Source organism: Schistosoma haematobium, chromosome ZW, assembly GCF_000699445.3.
Source record: "Schistosoma haematobium chromosome ZW, whole genome shotgun sequence".
In the NCBI taxonomy this organism is placed as follows: domain Eukaryota; kingdom Metazoa; phylum Platyhelminthes; class Trematoda; order Strigeidida; family Schistosomatidae; genus Schistosoma; species Schistosoma haematobium.
In genome coordinates, this window is record NC_067195.1 from 38,328,205 (window position 1) to 38,354,384 (window position 26,180).

At 32.8% G+C, this 26,180-nt stretch overlaps 1 protein-coding gene across 1 annotated transcript in view; it reads right to left on the reverse strand.

Moving 5' to 3' along the window:
* The window catches only part of DNAH5 (Dynein heavy chain 5, axonemal), a gene marked incomplete at both ends in the record, with an annotated part of 92,277 nt that overhangs the window by 5,058 nt on the left and 61,039 nt on the right, over positions 1–26,180 (reverse strand). Inside the window, 17 exons of the mRNA XM_051218743.1 lie at positions 109–303; positions 1,764–2,072; positions 5,367–5,806; positions 6,781–6,971; positions 7,909–8,450; positions 9,811–10,122; positions 11,496–11,664; positions 13,894–14,105; positions 15,243–15,845; positions 16,516–16,750; positions 17,277–17,822; positions 19,132–19,385; positions 20,038–20,107; positions 21,139–21,264; positions 21,701–22,191; positions 24,289–24,522; positions 25,484–25,840. Of these exons, the coding sequence (XP_051071353.1) occupies positions 109–303; positions 1,764–2,072; positions 5,367–5,806; positions 6,781–6,971; positions 7,909–8,450; positions 9,811–10,122; positions 11,496–11,664; positions 13,894–14,105; positions 15,243–15,845; positions 16,516–16,750; positions 17,277–17,822; positions 19,132–19,385; positions 20,038–20,107; positions 21,139–21,264; positions 21,701–22,191; positions 24,289–24,522; positions 25,484–25,840 (5,286 nt within the window). The remainder of the gene's footprint in view (positions 1–108; positions 304–1,763; positions 2,073–5,366; positions 5,807–6,780; positions 6,972–7,908; positions 8,451–9,810; positions 10,123–11,495; positions 11,665–13,893; positions 14,106–15,242; positions 15,846–16,515; positions 16,751–17,276; positions 17,823–19,131; positions 19,386–20,037; positions 20,108–21,138; positions 21,265–21,700; positions 22,192–24,288; positions 24,523–25,483; positions 25,841–26,180) is intronic.

Here is a 26,180-nt window from a genome sequence, read left to right on the forward strand (position 1 = left end):
AATTTAACAAAAGATTGCCATAAGACAAAAATCCATATCTACAGAGCTTATTAACGTTCATTTTGACCTAATGCACATCGAAATTTTAAAAGGCAATATTTCACCTACCAGTTTTGGATCCATATCGTCCAAGTGATTCTGTACAAATTGTAGACTTGCATTTAGATCAGATGTATTAAATTCATAGGCGATATTCCAACCTAGCGAACCAAATTTCCGTCTCTCTTGTACTGTTGTATGTAAGAAGGATATTGCGTAGATCATTGGTTTCCATTGAGGTCGATTATTAATATCTAAATAGTCCTAAATGTCATAGATATATGAGGTAAAAATGCAAATGAATTTAGTAGTAAGATGGTGATTATGGTCTTTATTTTATAGATATTAGATGACAAACTTTCAGTGGGCATAAGCTAACCCAGTCATTTCAGCGAATACGTCTGTACAATCACTCAGATTAATTCATCACTCCAAAGTAAACACTGCTGTTGCACACAAGAAACAGCGATAAAACAGGTAAACATCTAGTAGAATCCAACTTCAACCAAAATGCATCATAGCTCAATAGTGAGGAGTACCAATGTCTATCCTTTTATGGCTAAAAGTATGTGTCATTTGTACTACAGCTGGAAAAGTTCTGGCTAAGAATCAAATTCAGGATGCACGTTCCGTCCTATTAACCAACAGAGAGACTGATTAAATGCGACCCTGTACGCTACGAACGAGAAATCGCAAAGCTTTACCAATAACTGGGAGGAAGTTTAACCCTTTTGTCTTTTTAGGACAAATTCTGGGCGTAATCTTTCTTTTGTTTATCTTTACATATACGTGAAGTATTTTAATAAGGGTATTCAACCACACTGAATAATTTATACATGACACAATGGGCAATATGTTAGACCTCAAATATATTGGATAGTAAATGACCTACCGAATCGGAATCTTACAAACATTTATTCTTCAAACAAACTTTAGTCCTGTTTATTTCTGGGAAAAGAGTTTTGTACATCATTATGTGATTTTCTCTGTATGAAATGACTTTTTCTAATCGGCCAGCCGTCCTGTTTATTCTACGACCGTCCTCTTGGTATTTGTGTCAATATTTCAGTACTTCTGAGCGATCGTCACTCGCCCACAAAATTCGTGCAATTTAGGTTCTTTATAGAATTACCAATGTTATGATGTTTGGGCAACTGAACAAAGAGTTATTGAATAATTTGACTGCAATTAGTTTATATTTGCAATATTAACACAAAAGCTAAATAATCAAGAGTGAATCTGATTTGTGCCATAAATTTTTCAATTTACTCATGAGACGAGCAAGTTCAGGCTTTATAAACTAGTGGGTATTCAATGAATACTAGTGGGATGGTTTTCTCCACGACAGCCTAAAATAATGATACGAGAAATGAGTTTCCAAATCTTTAGCTCAAAAGATACATTTGACTCTTTCGTGTTTATAAGGCTTGTAATCACTCTCCAACTTTCTTACTAGTACAAATTTAGACGCGTTCGGACTCTTAAATATTTTATTTTCATAAAGATACAATCTAAGAGTGCACATATAAAATTTCAGCTTTTAATAATCTTCTTCAAACAACTCTGAAAATACTGGTCATGTATGTTCGACTAGTGAACTAAAACCAGAAACAGCTAAGATTTAAGGTTTGGAATCTAAAATTGAAGATTTTTTGTAAGGGTTTCATGCTCATCTGGTCTCTAAAGTTAGGATACGTTATTTAAACCTCTACATTATCACTTACTTGCGTAAACGTTGCATATGTTCGTTTTATACCAGCTCTAATACCCTGAGGTGGTTCATTTGTAAACTTAATAGAGGTTTGCAAAAATGAAATTGGAAATTGAGTGTGTACTTCAGTTGTGACCCATAAACGAAATTCTGGATGAATATGTTCAATTTCAGTTATTTGACTTAACAATTCGGCAACATATGCCAATGATAGATGACAATTTTGGAGTAGTATCCATCCTCCTGTTGTTAATAAATTACTGACCAAACGTTTAGCATGAATTTCCTGACCTTGGCCCATAGAAATTATTTTACAATCAACCTGAAAAAAATGGATGAAAACACAACAAAATTCACTACTTAAGATGTAAACATAAACACTTGAGTCTGAGATGGTTTTAGTGATTTGTAAGGCACGTTATGATTTCTATGTTGATTTGTCGAAGGAATTAACCTAGAGGGATTACAGTGACAATATAGGGCCAATCAACCTCCAGCAGAAAATCAAAGAAAATACGCATAACTCACCGCCTACTTCCCTGAGATGATTAAATACTAGAGGAATATAAAAGGGCTAATTTATTTGTGGTTCAAGTATCCATCTAAAGTAATTCAAAAACCACCTCTAATGTTACGTCTTCGGAGGAAATCAACATGAAGAGTCAATCAACATGAAGGTCGATCAGCATGAAGGGGGAATCTGTAGAAAACGTGAAAGTGAAGGGCAAAGAACAGATTGACTCAGAGTGTAAGACATCTAAACGAATTGTTGTCACCGGCTACCATGGGACTGCATCTCCTAAAGTTGCTTCACTGCCTTGTGGATCAGACCTTTAGGTCGAAGGCTTCCGGTGTGGCCTCCTAAGAAAACCACCTGCTTCGGTTTGGGCACCCGGACAGTATCATAGCCCACACACAAATCAAGTGACTTGTGTGGCGCATATGTATTCGGTGCCCCTTTGTACCAATATTTATATGTTCACATAAAATAAATAAAAAAGCATTCTTCCAACCTACTCCTATAACAACCAGGACTTCGTATCAGAAATGCAATGACCAGGCTTAGTTAATCTAGGTCCTAGCCACTTCGGTTGATGAAAGTTAACTTCATCACCAGCCGGTTTCCAATTCTTAACGAGCATTCTGCCACCAACTTTAACATTATCATAATGATAACATCATACGTGATGAATGCTTCGAAGGTATTTACAATTAAATATTAAGAAACCTAAGCACACCCTGAATCACCATTAAACCGTGTCTAAACTGGAAAAAATACGTAAACAGTGTTAATTTGTCAAATGCTTAAATGAACCGAAAAATGTAAAAACATATTCTTGATTGAAGTCAAAGGTTGATTAAACTACTAGATAATGTAAATAAAGCCAGGCCAAACATGGATGCAGGATAATATGAATTCGTTACTTTTCATGGTTCCTCATCAGCTGCTTACAACCAAATATGTATTGAAAGTTTACATAGAAGTAAGGTATGGTGTGAAACAAATGAAATCGGTGAATGAAAAGAATTGGAATGACTAAGGTTATCAATAATAACTGTATATATATGCAAGAACAGGTTGGAGGTCATTTGGTGTTAGAATTTAAAAAAATGAAAGGTGGGTGATGCAATAGTTATGTGTTGTTCAGAGACAGATAAGATATATTGTGTGATAATTTTAGAGGTAATGAAGGTTTTACACAAGATTCCTGGAATTAAAAAAAAAACAGGTTGCGTAATAAGTGAACAAGATTTGAAGAGTTTACATAAGTGAACCGAATTAAGTGAATGGAAATGTATGAGTGAAGGAGTGGTTTTAATGTACATAAAATAAGAATTCGGTAAGTGAAGACCACATAACAAAATAAAACTACGAGGGTAGTAATGGGTTTATTACAGTCTCTTTTTAAATACATAAATCAAGTTTGAGTTCCTTTTTTATTTAACGAAATTGCTTCAGCAAACCGAAGAGAAGCTGGGTTTCTTTGTCTGCTAATAATTTTAAAGTCTCGAGGAATATCAATGGTATGCCTGATATCAAGTAAATGCCGAGCCACTGCACTCTTTAGAGCCATTTTGCTTCCCAGTATCAAGTTCTTTGGAACATGCTCGGAAATTAGAACATGTACTCTCCTCTCTGTTCTCCCAATGTATGTACTTTGGCACGTACATGTAAATTGGTAAATGCAATTGGAGGTACTGAGAAAAGAGGACCTGCCAATTTTAATTTGTCTGAGCGAGCAATTCGTTTCAGGCTTGCCGATGGATAAGCAACCTTTAACGCGGCATTTATCCTGTGGTTAATTATTCCACTTGTTCCATACCTATTCCAGTTGTTTCATCTCCTTTAAAGCGAAAGTGTAAGAAGCGGGTTTTCTTTTCCGCTGCATCGTATTTAACAAGAACGTTGGTTTTGGCATATCTTCCTATGAATTTCGCTGGAAATGCACTTTCGCGTAGGCAATTTGTAGTGAAGGCGAAGTTTATGAGCACAGTCAAAAGGGGTTCGTACAAGTCCTTTTTTGTAACTTATCGGACAACGAGAACATGAATTTATCGGAAGCGTTTAGGGCATCAAACTTTTGTTGAACTTCAAAACTATCCTTCAGACTGTAGGGTGTGAGTCTCTTACGCGTTGGTTCTAAGCACCTAGTCGACCAGCAGGCGAGTTTATGGAAGGGTAATTTGGTCATATATAATATTGGTTTTATCGGGATGTTGGGTTTGTATTTTAGGTAGGTCGCATAAATAAGGTAATTATGATTGAGTTCATTATATGTATGATTATTGATCAGAATTCTCGTCAATAGTTCGCCCAACGTTTTTAAAAGACGCTTCAAAGTCACATATGTCAGGTCCTTCTGAGTATTATCGATGATAAATCTCGTGGAATCATTTAAAATGGACATTAATTTGCTAGCATATTTGTCTCTGCTTAGGATGACTACACCGGAACCCTTATCTGGACGAAGCAGCAATATTTTTCCGTCTTTCATAAGTTTCCCCAATGCTTGCTGATTATCTTTGGTCAACATCTTAGATTAGGGAACTGGTTTCGTAACGTACTGACTTGTAATGTCCACGAATTTTGATTTCAACCAACTTTGTTTTTCATCATTCATGGGTCTTAGGTTTGACAACAGTTGATATAAATACTCGAATGAAGAGTTCATTATTCGCACTGAGGTGATGTGCTGACCTAATATCACATTATATAATTTCTAAAGAATTGTGTATGAATGTGGAAAAAAGACAAATCAAAATGTCGATAGTAAATAATAAGTAGTTTGGATATGTCTTCAAAAAAGTATATTCAAATACGTAGGTTATAAGGGAAGTCCAATTTAAAGTTCAAATTTAAATTGGTGGCTTAGGGGGTCTTAGGTCTCAAGATGATTCTAACATTTGAACCATGATTTTCAAAAGCCACTATCGGCTCATGGTAAAACGTACTTAATTCTACAATTCCCTTACAGCATATCATTTTTACATCTTGCAAATAATGATGATCATTACAATTATACAGTACTGCAGAACATACTGAAGTATGTTCAGTGTGCCTAATGGCAATAATAATGACTACTAAACAAATAGTAATAAATGTAAACAAACTTACCCTGTATTTCTTGGCTAATAATTCTATTTGCGTAGTGGGGTCCGAACCAGTACTAAGTAATCCAACTATTGGCCAAAGGGGTGTTGACTCATGGTAGACACCATCTAAATCAAGTACAAATCCTTCAGCGAACTTTCTACCTAAACAGTCACCCACATAAATATTTGCTTGGTTCGTTATACGGTCTGGGCACCAGGCTCGAATAATTAGAAGGCGTCTGAAAGTATCTAGATTTGATTGGTAACCGTCAGGAATATTTTCTAACTCAGGCGAAGTTTTGTCAGTCCACTGACGCCAACCACGTTCATTACTAACAACTTGATCTAGAATGCTAGCAAATTGATTTAAACTTGATAAAGCCACTAAATTCAACCAAGTCATATCTGTAATCCATTTAAACGGTTTCGGTTTAACAGTGTTTAAATCCAAAGATGCACCACCTTTAAAAAAGAAGGAGATTTATGATAAACATATATTTGGTACAAGGACTGTTGATTGACAAACTCATCTTTTTCGAAGGGCGGGAATATCTTACTAAAGGCTGTTAAGCTGAAAGGAACTCTCGTTCATTGCACGGTACTTTTTAATAAATTGACATATATATGGAGCTATTACGCAACCACAGTTCATCATTCCATTACTTTACTGCAACGAAGCTCCCAATGGGGACTATGGAAAAAAAGTTTTGAGCGTTCATTCAGGTAAAAGAATACTGAGTAGTTCGGCCTTTACTGTTACTTAAAGTTTCGGCATAAAAGAGCTGAAATAGAGATTAAAACATGGAGCATAGAATTTTTACAATTTCTCAACATACACAACCTCCCGAATAGTATTAGTAAAGCTGCAGTATCAAAAAGGCAAAGTGGTTAGATTATACTAAAGGGCCACAGCCTATGATAATTTGTTTAGAAACTAAATAACTCTCACTTCATAAATGATCGATTCTTTGACAATTTCAAGACAATGAAGAGGAAACGCTTACTAATACTTGATGTTCGATTAGATGAACTTCAGGAAAACTACCTGAAACATTAAGATATAGTTTAAATAGTTGATATTGACCAGAGAACTAGAAAATACAAAGCATTGAGCAATTGTTATACTCTATTTTGAAGCTACTCTACACTGCATATCATAGACTTGTTTTCTAGAGTCAATCAAAACCCTTTACCCAGAGAGTTGTACCTCAACCAAAAATTGGTAATCAAACTTTTATCTTCCGAAAAATAATTTGATGAAATTAAGACGGTCTTTAATGAGAAAGACTATTCATTAGTCCCAGGTTGTATTATTGATGTCAGCACCCGAAAACTATCGAGTAGCGAAGTTTCACAGAGCAAAACGATGGTAATCTAATGGTATCTAATTCTTATTAATAACAAATGAATATTAATGTTGTTATGTTCATGAATACCTTTGATAAAGCACTGAAATTCTTCATGCCTAACACGTCCAGCTTGCATATCGATTTTTAACGCTAACAAGAGAGAAAATGTCGATTTGTCGACTTCATACAAACCACGAATAATATATCTCCATACATCGTAAGTCATGTAGTCAATTACATTCGTAATGCGTTTCGTGGTAATTGGAGATTTTTCAGATCTAAAATATAGATAAAATTCATAGGTCAGTTTTATATTTATGTGAAAAATCAATGAATCAGAGCACAATGTAGTCAAAACCCTTTTAGATATCCGTCCTATCTACTTAGTATAGCACTTGTATGCTAAATTCTTTTCCTCTGAGATGAACTAGACTACTGTGGATTTCAGCTAAGTTAGCCCGAGAACTTTAATTAAATAAGCTTTTATATGTTAGGCTATAAAAATTGAAAGGAATGTTAGCATAGTAGAAAAATCTTAAACGAAGCAGCTGTTTAGTGCTTCCTGTTTTCAATGGTTATTTAATTAAGATTAGTCGGTAATGTTACGTAAAGTAGTCCTTTCACCTTTTGTTTTTAAACTTCACAAGCTTCAGTTGTGATCACACTATTCCATACACTTAAATTGAAAGATGATAAGTAGACTTATTGAAAACAAGTAACGTAATATTCGATGGATAATAAACTTAAATAGATTAAAATCAGCTGTTTTTAAGTACTCATAACTTATTTAAATACAAAATCTGAAAATTCATTCCTAACGGTTCTTTTTAAAATGTGAGTGTGACGAGTAATGCCTCCCACAGTACTAGTTAAACATTAACAACATATTAGTCCAAGAATTTTAGTTTAAAAAGAAATCTAATTGGCTTCTGGACACTTATGAAGTTATAATTCTATATAGTAAAAGGATTTTTTAATCATTTGAATCCCCTTCAATTAGGTGCCAAAACCTTCATTATAACTGAATTTCTTTATTCCCTGTGCTGTTTGATACACCTATGTACCAAAAATACTTTAAAATGAATAAACTAATGATCAATCAAATAAGTTTCTATCAGTTTTACTTTCACTAAGGTCCTACATACAGACTTGATTAATTACATCGTACCATTTTAGGAGTGCGATTATTCAATAAATCAAAATTATACAAATTACCTTGATAATGACTGATCGAATAGCGCTAAAAATTGACGTAAAGATGTTTGATACATACAGTTGATCAAGCTCATTTCAACAATTAAAAAGTATAATACTGAACCTCGTGTTGCGATCGGTCTGTATTCTTCTCTGGCACTAGTTATCTGCATTTCAGTTTCAGAGGCAATTTCCAACTTTCTTGATACATCACTAGCTGTTAATTTAGTAGAACTTAATACGTCAATCAAATCAACATCATCTACCAGTGAACCTTGTACACTTGCTAAACGTGATAATAAATTATCTTCTAGTTCCTTAATTTTTGTTTTATTCGATTGTACATCAAGCATTAATTGAACACGTTGAGCCTCCAGTTCATGTCGTTCACTAAGTATAACACGTCCAAGTAATTGCTCTTCTAGACCTTTCATTGTGACTGTGAAATCAATAATAGAAGTTCTAGCAGATATTTCAGGTGTAAATGATGGATTGGGTAATTTGGTTGTAATATACAATCGGAAGCAAGGTAATACGTCAACTTCTTTGTCAGCGATCTTTACCTAAATAATTAAATGAAATTACAAAACGCCATTATGAAACCAAGTGTTAAAACAGTAACCGAAAGAATACATTGGAGATGCCCTTCAATTTAACTCATAGAACGTTTTCGCCTTAAAAAAAGCTATACAGGCTTGTAGATTAGCTCAGGATTTGAAGCAACTTCGAAACATATTACTAACAGTTTCTAATCAGTGACTACGGATTCTTTTCTTGTGTAATCTACGAAATTTTTAAATCATATTGGATCAAACATAGCCTAACATATTAAAACTCAAACAATTCGTTTAATATTTCCATCTTTAAATAGGTTTACACGAGATATTCGCAGTATATGCTACTCTTCGACAAACAGTTTTATCAACAGAAACATATTCGAATTGTTTCCAAACTATCATGATATGCAAAGATTGGGAACTTCCTTAATAGGGCTACACTATTTTATTTCACTAAAAAGCCATCTCATTGGTTTTCAGAGGAGTTTAATTATTTATTTTAAGACAATTTAAAACAAAGAATAAGCAAGAAACTGATATAAGAATAGAAAAATGTACTTTTAAGTATTCACAAATATATTTTAAGGATAATGTTATCGTTTATTTAAATAAACTGTAAGTTATTAGTTGTTACCACTTCCAGGTACATCGTTATTGTAACTGGTAATAATAATATTGGCTATCGTACTTATGTAGAACAAACCGAACGTTCACATAATATTCTCCAGGTGTAAATTAGTAAAGAATGAAGTCACGACCGAATACATAACCAAGTGTGGTGACCGGGTTCAGTGACAAAAACTCATGGTGGGCTATGTCTGATCTTAGATGTTCGGAAATGATATCTGAAAAGTACTCTGAAGCTTTATTTTAAGTTTATCAGTATATCATAAATAGGACGTTTTGGTAATTTTCAATTATTGTAATAACTCCAAAATTCAGGTTTCCATCAGAGGTTGCATCACTATCCTTAGTGAATGGAGATCCAAAAACATTGGAAGCTTTGCTGAGATTCTGTAGATGATAGTGACTATCACTACTGATGACTTTTTCTCAATCTCGTACTGGTTGTTCTGTCATTTTAGTTTCGAAATCTGTAGGAGCTAAGATCCATCGTGGGCGAAGTAACAGGAGAGTTTTTGAAGAAAAGCAGAATGAAAGAAATGATTCGTTGATTGCTGTCATAATGTTATGATAATCACCTTGAAATATATGAGAGGTTTTAAGTAGACTAATTTAGACCTCCATTTAAAGTCAAAATCACACAAGATACATATTTCCCAAAACTTACACTTATAATTAAAATATATAAACTTCTACAACCTTCAATCCCAAATAAACATGTCTCTTATCTTTCTTACTATACCTTATGAATTGACCCTTGTTTGATAAAATTTTTCTCCAGTACATTATCCATTGCTGGATCTAAATCTTCGCCGATATCTTCAATCAGTAATGGACGTCCAGTTGACAAAGCATCTTCTAAGTGTTGTCTGAAATACTTATTCCACAACGTAGTTATAATCAAGTCATGCTTTTGCTCACGACTTTTTATCCATGATTTTCCTTGCCCTTGTGGATCGATTAGTAAGGGATAACGACTCGCTTGGTCAACAATGATACCGTTTTGTACGGACAATTCATCACTGGGTAAACCTTGAATTTTCCATTCGCCAAGCTGAATACAACAAATTGAATGGATGTAATAGAAATAATCTGTAAAGGAATTTCTCAAAGTGCCATATATTTTTAATATTACTGACCTCAGTTAATTTAGTTAAATCCACTCATGAATAGAAAGGGTCTTATTTAAACAAAGGACAATTTAGACAAAAACCTGATGGAAGGTCAATCCTAGTTGATGAACTGAAACACCTTTTGGCATATAGTGTGATGTGTGCTACTAGTGTCGATAGATATAAGTAGTATGTATAATTTGTGAATCTTTTAAACCAGTAAAAATTGTCCGAACCAGTGTATGAATACAATATTATAAGGATAAAAACACGGTTGAGTCAATGAAATCAGTTAATTGAAGGTGGCTAATAATTCGATGGATAAGTGAACGAATTTACCCAAAAGAAATAAAAAACAGATTATCGGACACATCTTATCAAGCAAACATTTAACGAGAAGTGGATGACGATTACGAATAAAGAATTCATCAATAGTTAGTAAATCCTAATCGCTATTCGGTGAGACCATAATTTATCGACGACCTTTGAGCGACGCCAAAGTGACCTTGGGAATGTCCACATACTAGCTAGTACCAAATGAGGGTTATAAACCATGGTGAGAAACCAGAATTAAGATTGACTGTTGATGATTAAGGGTTAGGAATTAGATTTATGGTTTTCATCACGAACTGACATCAGCTAAAAGGCCAAAAGCGCTCTTTAACCAAATGAATGAATGAATTTCGCGCCAAAATCCAAGATCTTTACCTTATATATGATTGGTTCGTCCATAAATTATAGTCTCACCGACTATCACAGTAATGGTAGGGACAAACAACCAAGAAAACTTTAATACTGTGCTTAGGTAACCAAGTTTCCGAGTTCCAGTCTGAATCAAGCGAAACCAGATAGGAATGACAATTTTTTGAATTTTTACTCAGATTTTCTTTAGTTAATAAACTCTTGGATAACTAGATTACTGAATATTTTCAGCTATTGACAAGGTAAAACTTGTTATTACGACTCTACTGATTGGCAAAACTATTGATATCATTGAAGCGACCGAAGTGATAACCTCGATGAACCGAATAAACTACACGAGGGAGAATAAATAGCTGACTGATTATGTGAATAAATCTTAGGAATTGAAAGCTATTATACAAGTGCCAATTATGCAATCGATATATTATGATGGAGAGTTACTTATTGAATATGAAAGACTAACTATGAATAAATATCAACGATCCATTACTTCTAACCACTGTTACAGGACCGAGTAAAACAAATATTTGTCCGGGAAAGAAATGTATACTAGTTAATTTTAATATTTATAGCTTAATTTTGTCTAAACAGGTAAAATATATGATTAACTAACTTGAGTTGGTCGAGTTAACATGGAAATTAAGTTAACTATTGTAGATCCTGGTATATTATATTGTCTTAACATTCTCTGCCATGACTGGTATAACATTTGTCTAAACTCTTGATTGAATGGACCGCAGTAAGAAAGAAATCCAGTTGCAACAAGTACATCACCAACAAGACTATAAACGTAGACAGAAATAAAAAACAAATTTTGAACGCTTATTAAGAAATTTTCTAATTTTGGTAGGTGCGCAAAAATGAGAAAAATTAAGTCCCTAACGGGGAACTAAAACGTATGTATATATTTTATGTTCATTAAATCTTGTCCTTTCGATGTTGTTGAAACATGTATTGTACACGTACAATTACTTTCATCTCAAATAATCACAATGTTGAAGTCAGGTCGAGTATAGAGGACCTTCAAGAAAGTGAATATGAACAGCTTATTCATTCATTGTCAGAAGTGTCAAATATTGGATGCCAACTTATTGATCTAAAGGTAACGCGTTTACCACTAAGTCTGAAAACATTAGGTTTTGTTCCCATTATGATCGTTGTTGCTCACTGACTAGAAGTCCCATGTGGGCTTTCAATGACTGCCTACCTAAAATCAGTCCATGCAATGAACTGCAAACTGGTCAGTCTCCATAATCCCCTTATACCAATGTAATTAATCAATCTATAGGTAATTGTAGGCTCTCTAACTAGAAACAGCAGATATTTTGACTACACAGTATGGAGTGTATTCAACTGGGAAGTATCGAAAAACAAACTTTGGTTAATCTATTTTGATCAGATTAATCAAAAGCCAACAGTATTAATGATCAGATTCTTAATTACTTCAAAACTATTTTATCACTGAATAAGGTTAGCTCGAAAACCGTTGAAAACGAGAAAAAAATGGACGTCTGATTGAGACTTTTCAGCAGAGCTCACCTACAAACTTGGTCAAGATTTAGTCCGGGACTTTCAGACCTTAGATAGAGTATAATACTTTTAAGTTACTGAGTTAACTATTCCGTGAGAAACGATTGACTTCTTCACTAGTAAAAACAGAAAATAAAATTTATCATTTTAAATTTATGTCAGGTTTCCAAACTGATTCATTTTGAGATCTAATGCAAATGTGTATAACATAATAATATGTGGACTTTTTTCTGGCCTTTTACATTTATAATATGGTGTATGGTTTGGTACAAGCATCACGAATCGAATTGAATTTACACAAGTTTATGGATTATAGCTATATCCAAAGTAGCTTTATCTTCACTTCTAGCAAAGGCAGTTGACTAGATGAAATATTTTGAATTGATTTTTCATTTGCTGCGGTTATAAGACAAAGGTGTTTCCACACATTTTCTTGTTCGCATACAGAGATAACTGTTAGTTTGGCCCTTTTCATAATAGTTCTGTGGTAAGTTCTTTGAGTTTACATGTTCATGCTATATATATTCTAGAAACAGTTGGTTTTCAATGTAGATTGGGATCTAGAATATATTTCATATGATGTAAAGTTCACTCTTTCATCAACAACCTTTTAAAACGAATACTTGTTCATACGCTTGGGGATTAGTTACTTGCCTGCTCGTATTCGTTTTTGAACTTATGTTGTCTGCAACGTAAAATACAATTTCTTAATACTTACTTTTGTTTCCTCATTCAATGCATTTCGATAACGAATACAACCTATACTTAAAGGTGAATTATTATTGGCTCAAAGTAGGATACTATTCATGTTGCATCTACCTTAAAGCCTAAGAGAATTAATCATTTAAAGTTATTATCACCACAAAGTTCTCCACTAAACTTATTGCATAGTATGTCACATTAAAGCCAATGAGTCTACGGAGCTTTTGTTAAGATGAAACGGGTTACAAAAGGATATGATATATAGGTTTCTATGTAATTACAAATACCACAGCAGATAGCTATATTTTTATATGACTTCCAGAAATAATATTTTTTGGAAATAATAGTGAAAAGTAAATAATTTTCTCTCATAACCATTCTAAATTTTGTTTGAATACTTAGAAACTTCGTTATGTAACTTCTCTGGTTTTCATGTATGGTGTTCAATTAGAATGCCCACTTTTAAAGAATTGAATATAGAGAACTTAGGTGTTAAGTGATAACGTAAGGAATAATAAGGGATGTAAAAGTGATATTATAAAAGCAAATACATATGATCACACTAAGGTAAATAACTTGATTTGATTGTAGACTGTGTAATGTATTAAGAGCTTGGGGTCAATTAAAATTTCAATATTCCTGAAATCATAAATATGTTTATCAAAAAGTCACAGAAAGTATCAAACAGTTAAGCATATTGAAACAAAATGGCTTTAAAGATTTAATGTGAAAAAAGCTATCGTATAAAGTCGTCATCAAGAGAAGTAATTCACACATACCATTCGACATTTTCTTTAAATGCCTGACTCTGTTCTGTCCAGCGTGTTTGTTCATCTCCTAAACTCCCGATAAGTTTTGAAGCGGCGGTCATTTTACGTCGACACAGTTCAGCATCCTCAAGTAGTGTATTTTTCTTACGTAATGCTTCTTCATAAACTGCTTGAACTTTAGCTAACTCAAGTTCTTTTTCATCAAGTATTGCTTGAGCATCCTATAAAAGCAAGTATTAAAAACAAGAAGAACTAGGTTTATCGGAGTCCATAACAACCACAGTAAGTTAATAAAGGATTACGTTTTGATCCGGATCATATTAAGTGATTTTATTATAAATTACTGACGTTTTCTTCAATATTTGGCCGAAACGTAATAAAATACATCTTCTAAGTACAGTCTCTGTTGAGTGTAGACGATAAACATTCCAATAATGTTTAACAACTCTCACTGAACATGTTGGTCATGATATACGTCACTTACATAACAGAGGTGAGGAAGAAAAATAAGATTTTCACTCATTTTTGATTGTCTACAAAATGACAGCATATATACTAACAGAACGATTAGTACCGTGCAACTTAAAATAAGTGTAAATTCATCTAAGTTACCATATTATTATTACTGAATTGGTGTACTTTCTAAGGAGAGGGATAGTAAATTTATATGCGGCAAACAGAGTGCCTCATGAATCTATGTTACTTGTAACAATTTCAAAACATAAAAAATGTTAAAGCATTGACTTTTACCACACGAAGACAACAAATCCGATTATCTGGGTTAAACAAACGAAATGTAATACCATCAGGGTTGTAATAAACATAGGAGTCACTCCCCACCGGATTTACTTTTCACTTTTCTAACTATTTTATTCCTGGGATGATCTTGTAGTATAACTGAAGATTAGTCACTATACCTGTGTAGTTTGCTAAAAAAACTATTCGATTCCTTGATCAAAGTAGAGACAAATTCCAAAATTACTGCAATTGTTATTATTTTAATATCAGTCTAGCTCTGAAGGTTCACCAAAATCCAAAATTGATAAAACTGAGTTTTAGATGCAATGAGATTAATTTGGACTACGTTTCAGACACTTATTTTAATACTCAAATGTTCTGGTAACATGTCTAAATAGATGAAGCTACTTATAAAGTCACAAAGTGTACATGTAATCAATTAGTAACGTAAAACTTTTACATTATCATAAAATAAACAGTGGGTCTGCTAAATTTATTTAAGTAAGCCCTACAGACTGCCTACAGTGTGTTATTTTATTTATCAATTGAGAGTCATGTTTTAAGAAAGGAACATAACCTGAAGGAATGTACTGCTTCAAAATGTGACAATGATAGCTTACATTCAAGTCAAGCATAGCTTTAGCTAATCTAGCTTCTTGTTTTATTAAGTTATCTTTCATTGGTAACACGTCTTTATTGATTGTATAAAAGTAAGCCATTGCTTTTGTCCATGATAACAAACCAGCGACGTTACCACAAACTTTTTTACCGACTTCTAGTGTATAATCTTCCATATTTAAATATGGTTCCAACAATTCAACAGTTTCGCCGTTAATAGTATCTTTTGGAAAGGACATCAGCATTGACAAGAAACCAGTATTTGTCATCAGTTTTAAAGATTCACTCCAATTAGGCTTCGGACAGGTCCGTTCTGGATCAGGTTGATATGGTTCAAGATGACGTTGAAACAAAAGCAACACACAATCCATGATACGCATAATTAGGTGTGGTGGTTTTCCTAATCTTCTAACTGTAGCAATATCACCTGGTTTTATAGTGTTCAATGCATCTTCAGCTTCTTGTAGGGCTGGTTTAGCTGCTTCTAATTTCGCTTCCGCTAAAACCTTTTCACGATCAATGTCATCAACTATAGCTTGAGCTTTATCTTTAACAACTTGCACTTTGTTTCTTACTTCAGTTGCTGCATTTTGTTGAACAGTGACCTAAATTGTCAAAAGGATAATAAACCAAAATTATAGACAAAAAGAACAAGGGGAAATAACGCATTTCACGGAGCAAAAAACTTCATAGTGACGTAAGTAAACATGATAAATACTGTAGTTGATGTTCAATAACTTACTAAATTCTCAAGTTGTCACTTCCTGTCTTCAAAGCCAATCTTCAGATCATTTATCATGGGTACCTTTATTGAATTGTCTTAATATTAGTCTGAACTAACTTAACAATTACTGTTGCAACAGTGTCCATATGTACGTTTGTAAGTAATTTTATCTATTGATCTTATCAAGATGGGAAACTTATGCACAGTTTTGAACAGTCAAGCAGATGGATTGCGTAACTAGTTATAATAATTAAGTTAACATTGAACTACTTAACTCAGTGAACATTTGACACATTCAAATATTTCAGTAAGGATCAAACGGTAAAGTACTACACACTGGATAGGATCTGATGGTCAAAAGTTTCGTGTCAGATAATTTCTGCACATATTGTGATCAATGCAAATATTTCCAAAATACTTTAAATTGTCGGAGTTATTTGTTAGTTAAATATTTGGCGAAAAACCACTTTATTGACGACCAATGTAAACCTAACACTAAGAAAAGCTATAATGATTGCATTTAAAATATGACAGTAAAACATTTGACCTACTGTCCGAAGTACTTCTTCAGCTTCTTTATTAGCAATATCAAGATCTTTTTCTTTCACGGCCAACTCTTTACTCAACTGAGCAACACTCTCTTGAGCCTCAACTAGTTTTTGTAAACCACCATCCATGCGTTGGGCTAAGTTCGCATAATGGTTATGTTGTTGCGAATATACTGATTTATAACTGCATAAAAATGATAGATAAGATTTTGGTGTGACGTGAGTTTGTCGTCTATATCTAGAATTTTGAAGGAAAAAAATCAAGTAAAAAAACATTAAATACATTCATTTATATCTTGATTATATAGAATTTTACGCGTTATAAAGTATCTAAAACGTCAGACAAGCTGCATAAAATTATGTGAAATGTAAAACATTTTAAAATCATTCAGAATTGCCAAATAAACCGACGAATAAGCTATAAAAGCAGCCAATGATATTTTTAAAAAAGTGATACTAATTAAACAGAAAGCGGGACAAAAAACGTTATTTCCGATATTGCAACTGGTTTTCATCACTCATACAACGCCACTTAGTTTTTAACATTTGTTCAGATACATCTAGAAAGAATCCACAATTTACCGAAACAGTTCATATTCTCATCTTAGTTGTTTTCGCAATACATACCCCCGGTAAAATCTTATAACAGGAGACGGAGTAACTTTATTATTTAAGCATTCACAAATTAGCTTCATCAGGCCAGAGGACTTCATTAGTGTACAAAAACAGCCGTATTGACAAATTCAACGTACACTTCGACTCACCTTGAGAAATATTCTATGCACGCTTCAGCTATCCCATCATGTACTATACCCATCGTATTGATTAAAGCAGTTTTTGTCTGTTGTTTACAGACAATCGGGAAATCAATCAAATAATGATTAGCTACAGAGATTAAAGCTTCTTTTGGCCAACGATGAAACCAGTTAGTTGTACATCCCGATAATAATCCAGGGAATTTTAATGATCTAATACGAAACTTCTCACCAACTGGGGAGAAACACAGAACAACATGGAGATTCTTTCGCGTTCTACTGAGGAAATAATCATTTAGATTTTCATTAGTTGGTGTTAAACGTGGATGCTCTTTTTTCATAAAAGGGATTAAATCTTGTAGAATTTCATCCGTTTCATCACGTGTAAAGAGGTTCGACATAATACCAGAGGAAAGAACATTATTTAAGTATTCTAGAAAAGCTTCATCTTTAATCTCTTGATCGGTAAAGATAAATGTGATACCACGTCCTTTTTGACCTGCTGTACGATATAGGAATTTCAAATCTTCCATTAAATTTGTAGTATTATAGGACCTAAGTTATTATCAAATGGTAGGGAAATTTTTGAATTAATACAAGATTAATAACCAAATAAGAAATTGAGGCGATTGGATGAATTTTGTTTCCATTACGAGTTTATATTTTAAATTTTAAAAAAATTATCATTCATTAGTGCTACAGTGATGCTTCCACTTATTTACGGAACTAACTATCCACTACTATACTGGTGACAGATATCAAGACTCTCAGTCTATGTAGCGGGCATTATAGTCTTTAAAAAGTTGTTATGAAACGTAATTTTTTAAATCGATTATATTTTCTTACAATAAGATTGGTTCTGTTTTATTTTAGTCGAAAGGCAGTTGAATGACTTAATAGATTATGATTTATCAGGTCTTTGGGATTTTCTCTTCTTAAAACAAGAGAAATTATTAGTATCATGGGGTTTAAAAACTTGCAAGTAATTCTCTCAATAAAATAACGCCAATATCGAAAGGGCAATACAAACATTTTATACGTATGAATCTTGGTGCGGCCAGCAGTATTTTAGTTGCGAAAAATAAAGACGCTAGATTTCATAACAGTATAGATAAGGTTATATCAAGGCAATACGCACAGCACGCACATATGCCAATAAGAGACTGATCAATTGCAGTCCTAAACATCAATGGGAAGATTCAAACAAACAATACCAAGTATAGATAAGTGTAATAACTAATGAGGAGTTCTAGTATTGTAAAAACTAGTTATCTAACGGATTTTGTTTTCTATGGATATTTAATCTAATCTCTCCTCATTGTTAAATTAACCTAATCGTTCGAACAAATAATACAACTCTTATCATATCAATTACGTCTACATAGTTGTGGATTATTTTGTGCTATCAGCATCAAGTAAAACTAAGTATGTTACGGTTTTATCAGATAATTCAGGAAATCGGTATATCAAAATAAGCTTACCAACTCAGTCCTAAAAACCAACAAGGAAAAACTCCGGAATGCAATAAAAGGTTGCATTCATCGACCAGAAGGGTAACTAATTAGATACATGCCGCTCAGTAAAGCTATTAACCCTTACTAGATTATTCGCAATTTTATCATATGAAGAATAATTGCACTACTCTTCTCAATTTCAATCTCAGAAATTGATGAGCTTACTGGAGATGAATAGCCAATGCCTAGAAACGGCAACTGTTGTGACTAATAAGGATGACATTTGAGCCCAATGAGTTCATATATGTTTCTAAATGTGTGAGTATAAAGTAGTTACTACGCTTAATCAAAAGGGAAAAAAATAATGCATGTGGCAGGTTGCAAGAAAAGGTGAAAATTTAAATGTTTACCTTGTCAATGTAATCTGAAAAGTTTGATAACCCGCGATGTAAGACGCAAGTTTTGTAAATGACTGTTTCCCAGACCCACCGACACCAACCAGCAGAGCATTACCTCGAGGCATATATATAATTCGAGATATTCTCACAATTTGTGTTAATGTATCCCGAAAAAGTACTAGATTCATTCTTGCACCACGGACAGATTCATTATACTGATGTAAAAACATCTCCAAACGTGAAGTTAATTGTTGAAATGATTCGATCTATAAGTAAAGTAATATAAAAGGGAACTTAGACCTGACTGAGATGCGATTTCGCTTAAGCTAAAAGACACTATACAATACTACACAAAAAGTACAGGTGTTATTCTTTATCACAGCAGTGGAATACTGAAATTCTCGTTTAATGAAGCCACTTAACGATTGCATCCTTGAGGCTATTGTAGATCAGTTTATGAAAAAAATTAGTAATTTTATAAAGTCTTAAGCTTAAAGATTCATAAAGTACATGTCACAAACAGTACATTAGAATTAAAAATCGTAACTGACGGCAAAATGCAATAATGTGAATAAAATAAATGATTGAAATAAATTCCGTGTTAATGTTGTGGTTCAGAACCGGTACCAACAGAGCAGATGCATTCATTCTTTACTTTTCAGTTGATTTTGAGCTACATACTTGCACAATTTTTATTCTCGAACCATATTTCTAGTGTTTAGTCTTTTTTTCACTATCATTGTTACTGTGATTATTTCGACTCCTCTCTATTCTTATTAGTTTCATTTCATCGTTTTGATGTGGTTTGGCAGCTCAGAATGAAGCAGATACCTGCCAGTCACTACATTGACTAAAACTGACTGATTGGTGATATGTATCAACAAATAAGAAATTTAACTTAGAAATGAACTAACTTACTGGTTCATAAATCCTTGGTACTTCAACGATATAATCTTCAGGTTCATCACCGGTTGGTTCAGGTGGATCACTTTGTATGAGGTAAAAAGTGTAATCGAATGTGAGGTTATCACATAGTGTTTTAAATTTGGACAACTTTATGTTAAACGAAACGAATTCTTTTCAGGATAATCTGTTACTCATGTCTAAAATCTAGTCACCAAATGTTTAACGATCAGTATAAATACAAAGCAACACGTCACAACTAACTATGTCAGCAAAGTGTAAACAATTAACAGAGAAATTACAACACAGTCAACGGAATATTTTCATAACAGTTTTTCATAAAGACCACACATACTTATTGTGATGAACATCGACTGACCGAAACGATGAATGACGCTATTAGTTAAGGGTATTCTTGCTGATTTGTTTTAGTTGTCACTAGAATAAATTGTTTCATGACTATTGAAAGAAGAAATAGAGTAATCATCATTGAGATATTTGACTTTGAACCTCGATATATTAATGAACGATTTTCATTATGAAATAGCATTTTTGACTGTGTTTATAGTTGCAACAAACAGTATATATTTTTTATATTCAGCTTATACTTCTTGCAAGTATGAACCTATGACTTTATTTGAAATCGAACTGAAAACGTTCTTCTCCATTTTAGAACATAAAATACTGACTTATTAGGTTTCATTTTCCAGTTATATGAAATGGTAATGTAACGCAACATGAAAATTACTTTTGTTACAAAACGCCAAGCATTTGTAAAATTGATTCTGATATACCAAGTTTCTTAAGAGGTAGTGAAATTTGGAGCATTAGATGCTCCAAATAACAAAAGTTTCGGTACCGACTATTTATAGTCGACACTAAATCCTTGATATTCATAAAACCAGACATCAATGACTCAGTTATCAGCATACCACTTCATTGAGAACATGATAGAATCTGTAGAGCTACTAGTCAAGTTCTTGAAGAACTCTAAGAACTATTTCAATATCCAGGATGATAATGCTTATTATAAACTTGACTATTAGGTGCATTACTGTTGTTTTATTATAATGCTAATACATTTGAAATATGATAAAACTAATAAAACTATCTTACCGAAGAAAATTAACGAAGTATGATGGATCGCCTTCAATTGCAGTCATATATTCCATCCCAAGTTCTTCTTTAACTAAACGCTTAGTTGTCATATGAAACCACTGGTGGTCATCTGCTGATACAAATCTGTAGTAAATAATAATTGAAGCATAAAAAAGGAGTAACACAACACTGTAAAGTTTAGTTAAACTTTCACCCAAAATAAAAAATTTCCTTCGTGTAAAATCTTCAAATTGTGCTCCACCAGTTTCTTATCAACTTAATATTATCCGAGTACAACCCAAGAAAGAAATAGTTAAACATTATGAAATATATTCATGACCTATCAACTTAGGAATGCCTGGGGTTAGAAAGTATGTAATTGATATCGTTAACGATAACTGATACTATTGTTATGAACGAGAACTTAAATGGGAAAAATCAATTTATTGATTAATACTACTACTATTTATCATGTCAAATTTCTTTATCAGAAACCAAAAACATGAATGGCTTGAAAATCGTAATTTAACAAATTATGTCATAAAAACCTTTATTCAGTAGAATCAATAGACAAACAAACCTGTCTGCTAATACGCGTGAGCATTCATGACGCCATAACATCATTAATCGTTCTGTATTGTTGATCACTTCAGGTACTGTACCAATCATTCCTTGCCATATGCGACTAAGATCACGTAGATTAAAAATATAATGGAATTTAGCTGGTGTTGGCAACATTTTATTTTTAATTTTTTGCCATAAAATCCGTGTTAACGGGACAAGAAGCTTGACTGTTTCGGTTACTGCAGAATCTGTGAATCCTCTTTCAGGACAATAATGTCCTTGAGCTATTGCACCAAATATTTTGTCGATAGATGTGTTACTTGGCAAGGTGCAATTGAAAATGCAAAAATGTCGTTTTAGTCTATGTGGTATATCGTTTCGACCGGAGCCTGGATGTATCATGGCTGCTAAGAATTGAACATCAACAATTGATGTAAAATCCCCTGGTTTTTCTAGATTGTAAAACCCTTTCATTTCAATCAATTGGCGGACAATTTCGTTTGTTACCTGGAAAAAAAATGTGTACCATAAACACCTTATTTTATATATGTCAACTATTAAGGAAATTATTCCATACAAAGCTAGGCTAGATCAGCTTTAAATTGATGGAAAACTGACTTCTATAAGTAGTTCTTAAAACAGACGTAAATTTTGAAATTTTTGTATTTCATCGAAAGATTCGTTCACTCAACATCAAGACTAGTGCTGTCTACCACTAAAGATGAGAAGTTCGTGATCTCAATATCAACTCTAAGAAACGATAGGTTAACCACAGAGAACTTTCCGTTTGTATAGTAAACTGCGTTGGATTTTAGATTATTCTTCAAGTGATCCTAATTTCAAGGACGAAATTACTAAATTAACATTTCCTGCTCTTATCTAGTTGAACATTCCATTCTCTTAACTTCAATCAATTTTTCTTATTTGAACCACAATGAACTGAATTTAAGTATTAATGAAACGATAGTTTTTGATATTTCATATCAGCGTTATTGACTACAATAGTGTGTTTTTATTAAAGTAGGATAAATTTATTTTCATTTAGAGCAGTATTATGCTACTTGTGAAGCGCACTACCAAATAAGCGAGAGAAAAGAACAAAGTAAATTTCTATTCAAACCTGAATAAAATTTGTCCTGGCCACGTAAAATACTTTCCCATACTGACTACTACTGAAAATTTCCTTTTGTTTTACAGCTTTCATGTTGAGTTGTGTTTACTCGTATGCCTATCTAGTATACCTCTGTAAGTTCTTAAGAATTGCTTACTGCAATATGAGGATAAATCTTAAAACAGTCATAATGTTAGTGCACTTATTATCAATAGAAATACGCTGAATTAAATCTCAACAACTTTGACTATTATCTACTGAAACAGTATTGCTGATTGGTGACTCCTTATAAAGAGAGTAAGAACAAAGATTTGAGCAGAGTAACAGGAATTCAGTTTAATATATTTCATTTTATGACACAGCTATACTATACTTATATGTCTTAAAAGTAATTTCCAACTAAACTCTTTCATGTAAGTAATTTAAACCCATTTTGTAATTATGAGTTTTACGTATCACAAATTGTAAGCAGATGATGAGGACTAAATGAAATAAAATGAATTCATGACGTTCTGCTCAAATCTTTGTTTTTGATCCCTTCAAAATTATAAAGAGAATCATATGTATGAAAAGACCTCTTATTAATCTACACCTTTGTTGAGCGGATTTCCTCTATTGAAATACTGAAAAATGATTAGGAGCCAAATTCAAATTGCCAACTATACTAAACTCAAAAGATATTATATTAGATATATACACCAATTAAACATTGGTAAATATTTTGTGAATTAAAAGAGACAATGTAGTTATGAACATCAGATAGTATATGTGAGTCTCAGCAATAAATTCTGACCCCTATAATCAGAGTATAAATAAATATATTCTCTTAGATTTGTGAAATCCTGACTCAAAGTTGGTTTGGATCGTTAACTGACAGTGGAAGCACATTATAGAATACTGGATTATTGTTTCGAGTCTTACGTCATGCCAGACATGACGACGGTTGGCAGTAAATAAACTACTTGTATCAACAAATTAACATTTTTAAGTTAGGAACACTCCAATGAGAATATTTTCTGAAGAAAAATTGATATTGTTCAAGATTTTTATTTCCATGAGATATTACATCAAGTCAGCAGAAGACTTTGATTCATTCTAGTAGTTTTATGAAACAATCCAAAGTATTTGCAGCTGAAATAGAGAGTTATGGTGGTAATGTTCTTTCGAGATCGAAACATGGAATAGCTAACAGTTATAACTCCTACGATACATGTTACAGTTTAGAAACCATCTCTTAACACCATACTAGTTTTAGCGATGATTCAGTCTTACTCTTTCTAAATTGGAGATTAGTTGCACAAATTGACTAATATGACTGTTGTATAATATTAATTATATACCAGGATGGTAATTAACAATTAGTTATACTCTTTCTCTTACTCAAATAAGATCCTAACAGCAAAGTACTGTACTGTAAAAGGTTGACGTCACGGCCATCAAATCATTACTTGATTGTATTCATGTCGAAAAAGGATACAAATAACTCAACTAACCTGATCACCCCATTCATTTATCAACGGCATACTGATGTCGTCGATGAAAACTGTCATTTTTCTACCAGCTGGTGGACCATACGTGCTTCCCATCCGTTTATCGACAAAACTTTCTATTGCACGTTGAAATAACAACGGTGTCGTAACACTTGAAAAGTTCAAGGTTTTGAATATATGAAATTCAGGATTCTGACTACTTAAATATTTATTGAGTATCACAGTTTTAGCTGTACCCTAGTAAAGAAGTGATTAAGAAAACTTGCATAGAAATACGTGAGTTAATATTACATCACTTTTATCACGTGAATCAGTGAGAAAAGTTCACATTTCTGCATTAACTTGTATCATTGATAGAATATACGAAACTGGCATTTACTCTACTTTTTAAAATGTGTAGGTGATTGAAGTAGGTTACGACACCGAATGCATTTTCTCATCAAAGTAGTTAGTTCTATAAAAATGTTTACCATCCAAAACTGGAGGTTATTCGTCACGAGTCAGATAATTAAGTCATAACGACAGAGAAAATTGAAAAGTTCCTTCCATTAAACACTTGGAAATGTTGATTTTCACATAAGAGACATGCAGAATTTCAAAGGCATAGTGGTTTTAGATAGCCATATGAAGTTTGAAAGTTTAATTTTATGCTTATGAATTTATATATATACCAGTTACGTCGTATTAGTATTTACCTTAAGCAAATCAGAGTATGAGGAATCAGGTTTTTTCTTTAGTTTAGACTAAAAGAAGTTTATTTAGTAGTTACGAATCACAGCTTAACGATCATAGTATAGGAGACTGCAATGTTTGTTGTTGATTACAATTAAGACCCTCTTTTCGACTAAATATGAATGTGATAATTACTCTGAATGTGTTCATCTCTTAAAATTTGATACAGACAAGTGATAATTCCCATCAAATTAGTCAAATTTTAGAGAAAAGAACTTTTATCGAGCACCTGCTTATGACTTATTGTTCAGGGAACAAATTCATCAAGGTATTGTAAACATGATGAAATATGCTCGGTCAGTAAAAGGATTTTTCGAGTGGATTTAAAAAATTTTCATTATTTAATTAGTGTTATTTTATAGTATATTTATTTGATAGTGACTAATTTTTTCGGGAGCATTTTATTGTAATTTCTTTTTAATCAAACATATGAATTACCGTAAAGGTTTTAGTTAACATAACTTACTTGTTCACCAATTAACAGTACACATTTTTGTTGTTTGGAAATTAAATCTATAAGAAATTCTGTCCTCACATTGTCAACATTCGGTACAAGTAACGAGGAATATTCTGGTGTATGATCCGTTGGATATAGAAATTCATCAACTTTTGTATCCCAATGAATCCACTCACCTAGATCATTTACTAAGTAATCAAATATTGTGGAGTGTGATTCTGTAGAGATTTCTGGTAGGTCAAATTTTACAGTTTCATGTTTCCGTAAATATGTCTCGAATTTAGCACGATCATCACCTTCAAGAAAAGCACCAATACTCCACATCAATGCAAATATGTATATACGTTCCATATACTTGAATGTTATCTAAGAAATTAAAATTTATGAAGTTGGACTGTTGGTTAACATATATTTCTCAGTAAGATAATATTAACTGTATCAAGCTGAATTTCAGTGGATATTTTCAAAAAATTAGCCTTATAAGTAGTACAGGACAGCAATTAAGTGTATTTGTTCGTATTTAGAGAGTACGTTTGAGTCCTGATAACAAAAGAATGTTATAAAAAAATGAGCATCTCTTTATAGTGACACTGAATGAACGATAGTTAATAGTAAGAGCCCTAAACACAAGTTTTAATAATGTTAATATTCATCAGAAATGTCACTTTCAAACTGTAAAGTAACTTCGTTTTGAAATTTAAATACT